We start from the raw sequence: 12933 nt of genomic DNA, 5'->3' as shown, positions 1-12933 counted from the left end.
AGCAAGTGAGAGAGAAGAGAGATACAAGAGTAAAAAAAAGGCAAAACAAGAGTTACAAGTTGAGTACACAACAATTTGTGTGCGACAGGCAGGAAAAAGGCAAACGAAGTTGGACTCATAACAGCATTGAACAGCTGGTAAAGCCAATATTTTATTAAGAGACATTGTCTCAGCCTTGACACTGAATATAACTATATGAACCATTTTGAGCATGAAGGTTGTGAATGATAAAATTGAAAAAAACTTGGCCCCTTAGTGTGTGACGCATATACAATTAATGCCACAATGTACTATTGAGGGAAAAGTGATGTAATCACCCTACCTTCCATCGACCCCCCCAAGCCCCCCTTTCGGGAATCCCTCTGATTAGCATCTGTTACTGTCCATCTTTGTCTCTCTCTTGTCATCCCTTCCTCCTCACCTCAATTTGCTTGTTTCATTTTGTGTCACAGCAGGAGCAGCTTAACTGAAACAACACATTCTATACATTCTAATGACGCCACATGTCTCATTGGCTTTGAGAGATGCAAGCAAGAATGTCAGAATGAAAAATATCTCTGCACACAAGGTGGGAACCTCTATTTCATCTCATGCCATTCTCCAGGCAATATGAATTCATAAGCCTGCAGAAAACAGGATAGGGTTGGAATTGCTAATCGCGTCACGATAATCATAAAATAACTAATACTTTAAGAAACTGTGAAAAGTAAATTGCATAAGTATGAAAAAAAAAACTGTACCAGAACTGTGTATCTTTCAAATGTAAGCAAGAATATTATTAAAAATCAAACATTAAAATGTATTAACATTGTGCACTATTATTAACATGACATAGGCTGAATAGGATTTAAAAAAAAAATGGGTCAAATATTGTATTTGCATTAGCCATATCATAAAGCTAACTATATATATATGATTATATAGTTAGTTGCACATGCTAGTTACATGCTCCAGTTTACCAGTATAGCTTCAAGTTGATGAGGCCATGCATAACTTGGAGTGAGTTTGCCCTCTGGTGGCATAAATATGCAACAACATCCTAGACCTAGAATATGCTATATACATTGTGCTTTTCAATACAGAAAAAAACTCACACTCCTCATCCAGCTTCCTCAACAACTACAGTTCCAGAAGTCTTGAAGCTCTAATCATCTCCATCTACGCCAGGTCATTCAGGCCGCTCATCCAATCACATCTTCTTTCACCACTTCTATGCTAACAACTCCATTGCAGATCTCCCTTTTGCCTCAACATCTACATGTTAAACAACGTCTATGCCCAACATGATTAAAATAGCACTTTTCCCTAAGCATTTCATAGCCACATTGTAGCAAGCCTCTTTGACACAAAACTATCCGCCATTTTGTCCATAATGTTGCCTCTTCGCTATTATACGTAAATTCTTTATAATGCCTGAGAATTCATTTTAAGAGACTGTTGCAGGCGTACGCTGATTCTGATTATTGTGCACATGCCACATTATTGGCAGGTATCAACCATTAATGTAACAAGCACAGTCTCGCAGAAAGTCAACTACATTTTTTTTTTACTGTTTCTCTCTTTCTTGCTCTCACACACAGATGCACGTATTCATATTCGACACTCATAGACGCCTGCTGTCAGCTTGATTGTGGGAGCCACTCTCCTTGATGCTGCCAAATGGAACACGACCCTCTGAGCACATCTGAGCTGTCACTCACACGTACACAGACACTCCTGTCTAGCACAGCTTGTAAGGTTATGGGAGGCGAAGAACATCCATAAACTCTTTAAACCTGAATTATCATATGAAATAAGTAATGTTGTGCATTTCATTCATTCATTACAAAGTCTATGAATCATATAGTCTGTATATGGGCCATTCTACAGAATTGGTGCAAACTGCTGTCCCACAAGCAAAAAACACATTTAAAAAGCATTTAAGTATTCAACTTTTAGATGTTTACTAAGATCCTTCTATTATCTGTTGAATCCCACAATATCAGTAAGCTTAATATATATAATATCATCATTTATTGGGTACTTTCAATTGGAAGGTGGCTGTCCCGAACCCTAACCCCTAAATTTCAACTTGTGAAAATTATATTGAAATAATTTTTCAATTTTTTACATTGTTGTTTTTATACAAAAAAAAATATACAGTGGTGGTCAGAATTATTGTCACCCTTGGTAAATATGATCAAAGATGAAATAAATATGCACTGTTTATCCTTTTGATGTTTAATTCATAAAATTAGCAAAAATCTAACCTTTCATTGAAGGAAAAAAATTGAAAGTGGGGGGAAATATGAAATTATGAAATGTTTTTCTCCCCTAGAATTTTTTATGAGTAAAATATCTCTGAAGTATATTCCCAGTCATATATTTTTTTTAGCACACCGGGGTGATCATTAACATGAAATTGTCCAGCCATGACTTCCTGTTCCACAGGAGTATAAACATGTGAAAACATAAAGGCCAAATTCACGTAATCATTCATCACAATGAGTAAAACCAAAGAATATATTTCTGATGTGCAGCAAAAGATTGTTGAGCTTCACAAAATAGAAAGTGGCTGTAAGAAAATAGCTGAAGCATTGAAAATCCCCATTTCAACTATCAGGGCAATAATTAAGAAGTTCCAATCAACTAACAATGTTACAAATCTGCCTGGAAGAGGACGAGTGTCTAAATCGTCCTAATGTGAAGTGAGGAGGAGAGTTTGAGTGGCCAAAGACTCTCCAAGGATCACAGCCGGAGAATTGCAGAGATTAGTTGAGTCTTGAGTCTCAGAAAGCCAAAAAAAATGATCAAACAGCACCTACATCCCCACAAGTTGTTTGGGAGGGTTTCAAGAAAAATCCTCTGCTCTCATCCCGAAACAATCTCCAGCATATTCAGTTGTGAGACACATCTGGACCGGCTTCTATGGTCAGATCAAACTAAGACCTTTTTGGCAGCAAACCCACCAGATGGGTTTGGTGCACACATGGATAAAAAGTACCCCATGCCTACGGTTAAATATACTGCTGAATCTTTAATGTTGTGGGCCTCTTTTTCTGCTGGAGGTCCTGGACATCTTGTTCAGATACATGGTATCATGGATTCTATCAAATACCAACAGATAAAAAAAATCAAAACCTGAAAGCTTCTGCTAGAAATCCAATAATGGGCCGAGGCTGGAACTTCCATCAGTACAATGATCCAAAACAAACATCAAAATCAACACAAAAATGTGTCACTGAGCACAAAATGAAGCTTCTGCCATGGCCATCCCAGTCCCCTAACCTGAACCCTAAAGAAAATGAGTGAAGTGAACTGAAGAGAAGAAACACCAACATGGAGCTGGAATCTGAAGGATCTGGAGAGATTTTACATGAAGGAATGATCTTTGATCTCTTGTCAGGTGTTCTCCAAACTCATCAGGCATTATAGAAGAAGACTCAGAGCTGTTATCTTGGCAAAAGGAGGTTGCAAACAGTATTGAATAAAAGCCAATAATTGTGGCCAACGTGTTTTGGAGAAAAACATTTATTTCATAATGTGATTTTCCTCCCACTTTCAATTCTTTTCCTTCAATGAAAGGTTAGATTTTTGCTAATTTTATGAATTCAAGATCAAAAGAATAAACAATGCAGATTTATTTTTACAGCCATCTTTTATCATATTTACCAAGGGTGCCAATAATTCTGACCACCACTATGGGGTGAAGTTAAAACAAAATATTTATTTTATATTTTATTTTTAAATCATGAAACTTTACATAAAAACATGTGTCCCATATTTTCATGTCACTTCCCAGTGTTTTAGTCCATTGGCTAAGACTGATTTCAACCACACCCCTACATTTTTGATCAGGAAATATTCCTCTGTCCCTCCCTCTCATAGCCTCTATTTTATAGTAGACAGGTACCATCATTTTAAGTTAAATGTATTTAAAAGTCTGAAAATCTGTGTGTCACTTTAAGAAACGTCATACCAAACACCTTTTTTCTGCAATTAAGCAAATTTTTTGTTGGTGTTATTCCATAAAATTTAGTTCTATGTGTACAACTGTTCAGAACAGTGCTAACCATGTGCTGATTATCATCTTTGAGCTAGGCTTAAAAGTATCTAATGTCACTACCGAACAGTCATGTTTGAAACATGACTGTCATTACTGTTTTGGTAGTGACAAAAGGAACACATACTCATTTATTTGGGGTAAATAAACAAAATTTTAGTACAGTTGTGCAAATCATTAGTATTTTATTATGTTTAGTATTTAACATAAGTATTAGTATTATTTGGTATTTTATTTATTTATAAATTCTGGATTTTAATGTGGTAGCTACCAACACATTACTGTCCAACCAACGTCACTACCAAAAATGTGCAGTCACGACCGAAACAAAGTATTTTGAATTATCAACTAAAATGTTATTATAGTGTTTGGTTCAATTTATATTCAAACTAATGGATATTAACTAACTTTGAAATCAGTATGATAAACTTTATGCCTTTTACAAAGAAAGATTGGATTCAAAATACAACAAATCTCATAAATTTAATTGTTATTGATTTACCTGTGAAAACTTTTTAAAAATAGCAAAAAATGTATAAGGTAGATGTAAACAAAATCTTAATAGGTCAATGCAACCCTTCTTATTAAATTATTTATTATTGTGTTTTGGTAGTGACAAATTTAGGGAGAGGAAAAATATTCCAAAACTTTCTGAAAATACAATACGTGAATTAACTGCACAATTACCTTTGATATTATACATACAGAATTTGTGGGAAAAGACTTATTTTTTTCCCAAGACATTTCCAACTCTGACTGTAGAATGGCCAATTTTCATAAGCCTTAATGTAAAAATAAAATAAAAAAATAAAAAAATAATTTTGTCTGAAAAAGATGGATGGCTTAGAAGCATTTCGATTTGATTAATTTTATTCAAAATCCTGTGACAGGTTACAGAAGGCTGTTTAAATATCTGCATCAGTCTTATTTTTAAATCGTGTATTAAATATATAAGTGTTCTGTGACATAATACACCATTTTAAATATATACATTTTCACCATAAATAAATAGTTCTCATTGGTGCATGATTGTTCTTAGTTAGTTAAACACACTGAGCATTCATCTTTGAATTATAAGAAGGAACTTAACATTTATGAAATGCATGGTAAATCTACTGTGAAATGTGCTCAATAAAAACACTAAACCAGTCTGAACATATATGAATAAAGTAATATGTAAACAACTCTGCAAATCAAATTAAGTGATATTGTTCAGCAGCTATACGTTTCCACAGCATGCAGAATATGTGCTGCCATGAGCCTAAAGCAAAGTTAATTAAGCATGGGAACCACCGGAAAAGGGCTTAACACACTTTAATTAGTGTGTGTAAATATTCAGATTCTTAATCAAATCTGAAATTTAACCAACAGAATTTTAGATTGGCCAAGGTGTCCAGTCCGTGCATGATGCTTGGTTATTTACATGGCAAATTACGTAACATAAATTAATCAACAGGGGTTAAATCTTTTTTCAAGCATGTTTTTTCAAGCTATATAACTTATCAAAACAGAGAACTGAATTTTTAAAAAACTAATAAGTTAAACCAAAGTTCAAAGCTGAAAACTTCAACTAAAAGTTGAGAACTTTAATAAATTAAATTATATCACATCAGAAAGAACATATGTCCAGATGAACTTCTAATAAAAACTTTCTGCAACAATTTGTAACAGCTGTCTGAGTATCTATCAAAAGAAGAAGTAAAAACTTTGTCCAGATGAAAAGCATAATTTCAAGATAATAAAATGAAACCGGCCCCTGAAGAAGGAAAAGAGTTTATAAACCAAATAGTTCAAGTTCAGTTTTGAAAAGAATGTAGATACTAAGGTGACCATAAATTCTCCCTTCTGGAAAAATTGCAGAGAGAGAAACCAAAATGAACACAAAGCAAAATGTTTTATGATACATAATATCTGAAAATGTTATGATTTTTTTTTTTTTTTTTTTTGCATTTTTGGGGAAATCTGTAGAATTCTGCAGAATAGATGCAGATGTAAAACAGATTTTACAGAAAGTATAATAAAATGTTTTAAAGGAATACTACTTCACTTTTCCATAGTAAATTTGTACATTTTTTTCATACATACACAAGCGTGTCTGTAAACATCCCGTCATGTGCGTGGAATTTAATGCAGTCATTACTTCGCAGCAACTCTCATAGCCCAACCTGTTGCTTTAAGAACTAGTCAAAGAAGATGACAAAAAAATGCCAATAACAACAAAAGACAAAGGTACTTGTGACAACAGTAGCCAGGTCAGAAGAGCCCAGCATTAGAACTCAAGTCTGAAAGAGTATAATGAAAACACAACACCATACTGTCCTCTGCAGGTCAGGTGGAGTATCACAAATCAGTCGCAATGTGCTTGCATCGAACATGTTTGAAAGACAAGACAAGAAAAATGAAGCATCAAAACATGATCAAATTAGCCATACATAATAAATGAGCGTGAAAGGAGTGGAAGATGTTTAGAACTTTGAGAATGTTCCAATTCTGTGGAAATCTGCTGAGTTTTGTGGCCACAAAATCTGTGGGCCTCATCATGATTTAGAGATGTACTGATGCACTGATCTAGGCAATTCCTTTTCACTGTGTCATTACTTCAATATATCATAATATAAAATTATAAATATTGATAAGTTGATAAGTCTTTTACAATAACTACATCACACCCTTGAAAGCTGTACATGTGAAAAACTGAAATGAGAACAATAAATAAGTAGCAAATAATGGTAATTCAAAGTTATTCAAGATGAAGAATTAAAACAAATGTTTTTTATGAAGAGGTCTATCTCAATAACTAAAGCTCATTAGAATGAATTTGAAATGAATATTGCAGGGTTCAGTCATCGCCAGTAAAGGTCTCTAGAGTTAATGGAATGAAATATAGACAATTATATGAGACTAGTGAAAAGTAAAGAATTTTTATATCAATACAGAATAAATTAAACGTATTTACAACTATGCTTATCTTGAAACTTTTTAAAAAAGAAAATGTATTTGTTCAAGCCCTCGCGTAGTTCATTCATCCCCCGTGTCACTGTCGGACTCCATTTCAGGAACTGTTGAACTGTACCACTCGGCATTCTCTTCTGACTCTTCCTGTATACCAGCGAGGGAAATCCCTCCACTTTCTGGCTTCACCTTTATGTCCATCGCCTCCAAATGCTGGCCTTGGTGCTTGCGCTTTGTGTGACGTCTCAGTGTGTTGCGCTCCGCAAAACGCATGTGGCATATTAAGCACTGAAAAGGTTTCTCACCGGTGTGTACTCTCTGGTGTCTCAACAGCTCCCCTGATTCACGGAAACGCCTTGGGCAAAGCTGGCACACAAAGTTTCTCTGACCGGTATGAATGTGTTTGTGTCGCTCAAGATGGCTTGACCTCTTGAACGCCTTGCCACAAAGGTGACATACGTGGGGTTTGCTTTGGGAGTGTGTGATGGAATGGCGCTCAAGGTCAGAAAGATAGTAGAAGACCCGTGGACAGTACTGACAGTAAAGAATGCGACGTGGGCCTAATGCTTGCGGGTCTTGGTTCTTTGGGTGATTGATGGGAATTACAGGTGATATGGGACGAAGGGGTGATGTGGAAGAGATGGTATCTAATGAGTCGGTTTGGTCTACTGAGGTAGACTCAGTCTCACCGTCACAGTTTACCTCTGTCTCGTGGTTTTTACTGTCATGTACTGTGGCAGAGGAATCCAACTTAGTTGCTTCAGAACACGAGGAAGGAGTAGTGACCGAATGCATCTCAGGCTGGTTTTCTTGTTTCTTCTCCACAGACACAGCCAATCTGAGAAGAGCCTCCCGAAAGGAAGTGGGCACTGGTGTGTCAGAGAAGGCATCAGTGCTGAATTGCTTGGTTGGACTTGTAGAGGTCACTGTGGAAGTGCTAGAGGAAGCAGTTGATGAGGTAGGGCTAGCAGGAAGATTAGAGGGGTTATTCAATCCTGAGATGTCTGTAGCGGTGGCAGAGGAAACCGTGCTGAGGCTGAGAAGTGACGGACGTGAACTTAATGTAGATCCCAAATCAAGTGGACAAGTAGCTGAGGAAAGTGCAGCAGTGGAAGAGGAGGAAATTTGAGATAATTGCCCAGGCGTGGACGAACTCTGAGTTGAGGACACCTGAGGAGATGACAAAACTAGAAACATGGGGGAGGACTGAGTGTTCTGACTGAGAGGAATCGGTAAAGAAAGGGTAATTAGCCCTGGGTTAGCCTTAGAGGCTGATGAGGAAAGCGACTGAAGCTGAGATGGAGGAAGAAGAAGAATGGGAGTGTTTGACCCTGTAGTATTAGCCACAATCTGAATAGGAACTGATGCCAAGTCAGACACAGCAGGTATGATGGAGGTTTTTGCAAGAGCTACGGAACTGTAAGAAGATTTTGGCTCAAGGTTTGGGGCAACTTGTGAGGTTTCCACTGAGACATGACCTACAGACATATTTGTACTCAGTGAATTGGGTTGTGTCTGCAGTCTTGAGTCTGCAATTTCCTGTACATCAGCAAAAGAGGAGGGCTTATCTTCAACTTGCCTTGGGCTTAGAGCCGTTTGTTCAGAAAGCCCCTCAGCATTTTGTATATTTTCAATTTGTGGGACTTTCTGCCCATCTGGGGTGAGTGTGTAAGGAATGCCCTGGTCATCTATAAGTAGTGTATCCATCGGATCTGGGGTTATGATGGTGGGGTATGAAGGATTTGGCATGGCTTCAATCGAAGGGGAGGACAAATGTCCATCCCAATACTGTGGGAGATATGTATTACTTTCACTTACTAATGGAATCCAGCACATTTCATTATCGTCCTCCTGCTCCACTTCTGCATGTTGAGGCTCATCCTCAATTTCATCAACTTCCATATGAAGTGAACCTTCATATTCAGGGTCTACAACCCATTCACTCTGCCTCTCCTTACTTCGATCTTTCTTTTTCGGGAGGCTTAGATCTAATACCTCATCCCCTTCATTTTGTCCCAAAAAATCTCCTGCACTCATTGCCGTGTTCCTTCCAAAAGCAAGTCTCTCCTCTCTTACATTACATAGAATTTGTGTTTTATATTCTTCAATGCAGTCTTTAATATATTCTAATCTTTCTTTGTTTGCATTTATGTCCATCCCAAGTTTACTCTCTCTCGCATGTGCCACATCAACAACCTGCGTCTTATTATGGGCACGCAACTCCTTGCTTTTGCAGTTGTTTTCGGCAGGTGATGGTGGTTTATCATTATGGAAACCTTTATTTAAAATAGATTGTCGTTGAACCTTAATCTCTAGTAAATCATTGGTTGAGATCTTAGCAATGTTTGTAGCTTTGGTTGGTACTTCACAAACTTCAGTCCTAGCATTATCAGACTCCATCTTGGGTATCAGCTGCATGTTTGTTGGTAGACTCCTTGTTTTCTCATCAAAAGTAAGAATTTTATTTTTAACAGTCTGGTTTTCAAGAGGACTCGTCTGGTTTGAATCTGATTCATATTTTGGTGAGTTCTGCTCACTGCTCACAGAGTTCTGCTTGCTGTAATCCTTTACAACTTCTGTCTGCTCTTGTGGTGGAACAAGAAATGCATCTTTGTTCTTAGATTCAGTCCTCACTGAGAGCCCCTCGTCTGATAACTCACCCTCTTGACCCACAGACATTTGGCAATCTTTGGTTGCAGAAAGGTCAGTCCACTTAATATGTGGAATGGTCTCACCTATCCTGTCCAATGCTTGTTGTTTGCGCATAGCAACCTCTGTACATTTAGCAGTAGAGAAGAAATCATATTATTCAGTACTTGTGGAGGAAGTTAGTTCATTATAACCTGAGAGAACAGTGAAATATTGCCTGACAGAGCCACAGAATCTTGCATAATCCAAGTAATGGCACCTTTTCCATTTGTTTGCCCATCTGACGTAACTGCTGATTTTCACCCATGTCACTGGCACTGCCATCAGTCAGGACCTTCTGCTCCTCTAAGGCATCAATCTGAAAAAAGAAAAAAACATTATTCTTCATTCTAAAATAGAAACAACAGAACTTAAGTTATAAAGACAGATCTCGAATGTACTGTTTAAGGTAACAATCCTTCAGAAAACATTTGTACATTTTGACAGCACTAATGAACTGCATCTTTTACTAATAATCACCTTTTTAAAGTTACTTAGTCCCTTTGTATACTCATTTAATAAATTAAAACATTATTTAATATTATATTTAATAAATGTTTAATGATGTTTGCCACATTATTTCAGTTGCGTTGTTATAGGTGTGTATTTAAATATTAAAATACAGCATCTTACAGAACAAGGGATGCTGATTAAGTTTTGATGTGGCTTGGAAAGAAGATGCCTGATCTATAAGGGGTTGGACTAAAACATTTATGAAGCACTTATACTTCACAAGCAAAACAAAATCATAACATTCAGTTAAAAATGACAGTTGTAGTTGCAGTTAAACAGGGCAAACAGAGGAGGCGATATAGAGGCGTCTTGATAAGAATCTGTAATTATATTTCCCCTCGGGATCAGTGCTAATAATGTAATAGTAATATAAAAATAATACATAACATGATTAAATTTCAGGTTATTTTCATTTAATACTGATGCCTACTAAAACATATGTTCAACAGTATTATGACTAGAATCAGATGTTGACAATGATGACATCCCTGAGCAACTCATCACATAGAAATAAAACAATAAGAATACAACCTCGTTGACGTTATTTCAAAAGCTTAAAAATCTTTTTCTATTATAATGGAATTTAACAATTACTATTTAATTCTGAATTTACTAATTCAGATACTGTCATTATCAACTTTCTCTAGTTGTGTCATTATGGTCTAATAGATCAACAAATCCAGCCTCAGTATATTTTAAAAGCTTAAAGGATTAGTCCACTTTTAAATAAAATTTTCCTGATAATTTACTCAACCCCATATCATCCAAGATGTTCATGTCTTTCTTTCGTCAGATGAAAAGAAATTAAGGTTTCTGATGAAAACATTCCAGGATTATTCTCCTTATCGTGGACTTCAATGGCCTCCAGATGGTTGAAGGTCAAAATTACAGTTTCAGTGCAGCTTCAAAGGGCTTTAAACGATACCAGACGAGGAATAAGGGTCTTATCTAGCGAAACGATCTGTCATTTTCGAAAAAAAATACAATTGTATATGCTTTATAAACACAAAATATCGCCTTGCACATACTTACAGTTTCCGCATTCTTCAAAATGTCCTACGCCTTACCTATTCTACTTATGGAAAAAAACGAAACTGCCGCCGCGTTTGTTCCGTAAGTAGAATAGGAAAGGCATAGGACATACAGCGTAATTGTTTTGTAGAATGCAGAAAGCGGAAGCATGTGCAAGGTGATCATGTGTGTTTATAAAGCATATACAGTTGTATTTTTTTTTAAATGACCGATCATTTCGCTAGATAAGACCCTTAATACTCATCTGGTATCATTTAAAGCCCTTTGAAGCTGCACTGAAACTGTAATTTTGACCTTCAACCGTTCAGAGGCCATTGAAGTTCACTATAAGGAGAATAATCCTTTTCATCAAAAACTTTCATTTCTTTTCGACTGACAAAAGAAAGATATGAACATTTTGGATGACATGGGGGTGAGTAAATTATCAGGAAATTTTTATTTAAAAGTGAACTAATCCTTTAAATCACATTTCCGAGGAAACAGTTGGTGGATCATATTTTAGCAGTTGTTTTCATTTGTATCAACCTCTAATATGTTAACAATAGAATAACAGCCTTTATTATAACACTTCGGACAGTGAATTAAAACAATAAAGCACTTTAATTTTTATAAACAGCATTATTATATTTTATTAATGGCATAATTAAACCAAGAAACCCACCAGCACTTTATTTTTAATATGAATGACACAATATGATTGCAATTTCTTATTAAAAAAGGTTTTAGATTGTGTTGCATAAATACACACTTAGGAAGTTCTCACATTTAGGCTAACAATATCACAAACACACCAAAAACAGACAAATTCTTTGGAAATGAACAATTTGACAGGATGCCAACACTACTAAGGAAGATTTTTACAGTTCTGACCTATATAATCCTAACAAAATTCAACATCAATATGTGTAATATTTGCAAAAGTGCTCAAATGCCATGCAGTTTGTAAGAATGCAACGCAATGAGCTTGAACGTCGCGCTGTCATGGTAGCAGGTCCAGTCCTCCTTCCCTTGGTTTTCATCACAAATTAAGTACGTTCATCTGTCAGCGCGCATGGCTCAGGGTTTGACACCAACGCCTTTGTCCGTACAGTCAGCCATGCAGCACTGTGGGAGAGTTAGAGATCAACACGGGGACATTCGACGCCATTACGCGTCGGAGGTTCGTTTAAAGAAGAAAAATATAAAGCCAAACACCGCGTTTGATGTCTGTGGGGTTCAGACAGCGCGTCGAACCCGTGCCATTATATGACCAAAAGTATCTGTCTGAGGGATATACCCTTCCATAACGTGGGCATTTCAGACACACTTGAATTATTCACATTTTTTGATCAAAACACTGACTGCGCTCGAACCTGCGACCAGCCATTTTATGCGTACCGAGGGTTCGAGCCGGTGACAGCGCTCACACACTGCTGCTTTGGACACCTTATTTCAAACTTTCCAAGACAACAAACACTCTTTATATGCTACTCACAAGAACATACATTTCTTGCCAAAAGCTTACAGCCATTCGCACACATTCCCTCTTTATAACTGAAATATTGAATATGAAACTGTTCTCACCCCACGAGTCAGCTCGCGCAGGCACTGACTGGCCCGACCCTGAGATACTTCCGGAAGACCAAATATGAATGAATGACTGGGCGGAGAGGTTGAGCGCGAGCGAACGGGGAGGGGGGGGGGATGTCGTGGTGTTGCAGTTTTCT

At 36.9% G+C, this 12933-nt stretch overlaps 1 protein-coding gene across 1 annotated transcript; it reads right to left on the bottom strand.

Moving 5' to 3' along the window:
- Positions 1-4929: 4929 nt before the first annotated feature.
- On the bottom strand, positions 4930-12843 carry LOC137025628 (uncharacterized). Its single transcript, XM_067393366.1, has 3 exons — positions 12791-12843; positions 9903-10001; positions 4930-9768 (listed from the first exon to the last, which is right to left on the bottom strand). Exon 3 carries the CDS (start codon positions 9758-9760, stop codon positions 7061-7063), a length of 2700 nt encoding a protein of 899 aa, XP_067249467.1. The 5' UTR covers positions 9761-9768; positions 9903-10001; positions 12791-12843; the 3' UTR covers positions 4930-7060.
- Positions 12844-12933: the final 90 nt, after the last annotated feature.

This window comes from Chanodichthys erythropterus, chromosome 2, assembly GCF_024489055.1.
Source record: "Chanodichthys erythropterus isolate Z2021 chromosome 2, ASM2448905v1, whole genome shotgun sequence".
Classification (NCBI taxonomy): Eukaryota; Metazoa; Chordata; class Actinopteri; order Cypriniformes; family Xenocyprididae; genus Chanodichthys; species Chanodichthys erythropterus.
Note: the sequence above shows the minus strand (reverse complement) of the source record. Positions and strands in the feature narration are given on the sequence as shown.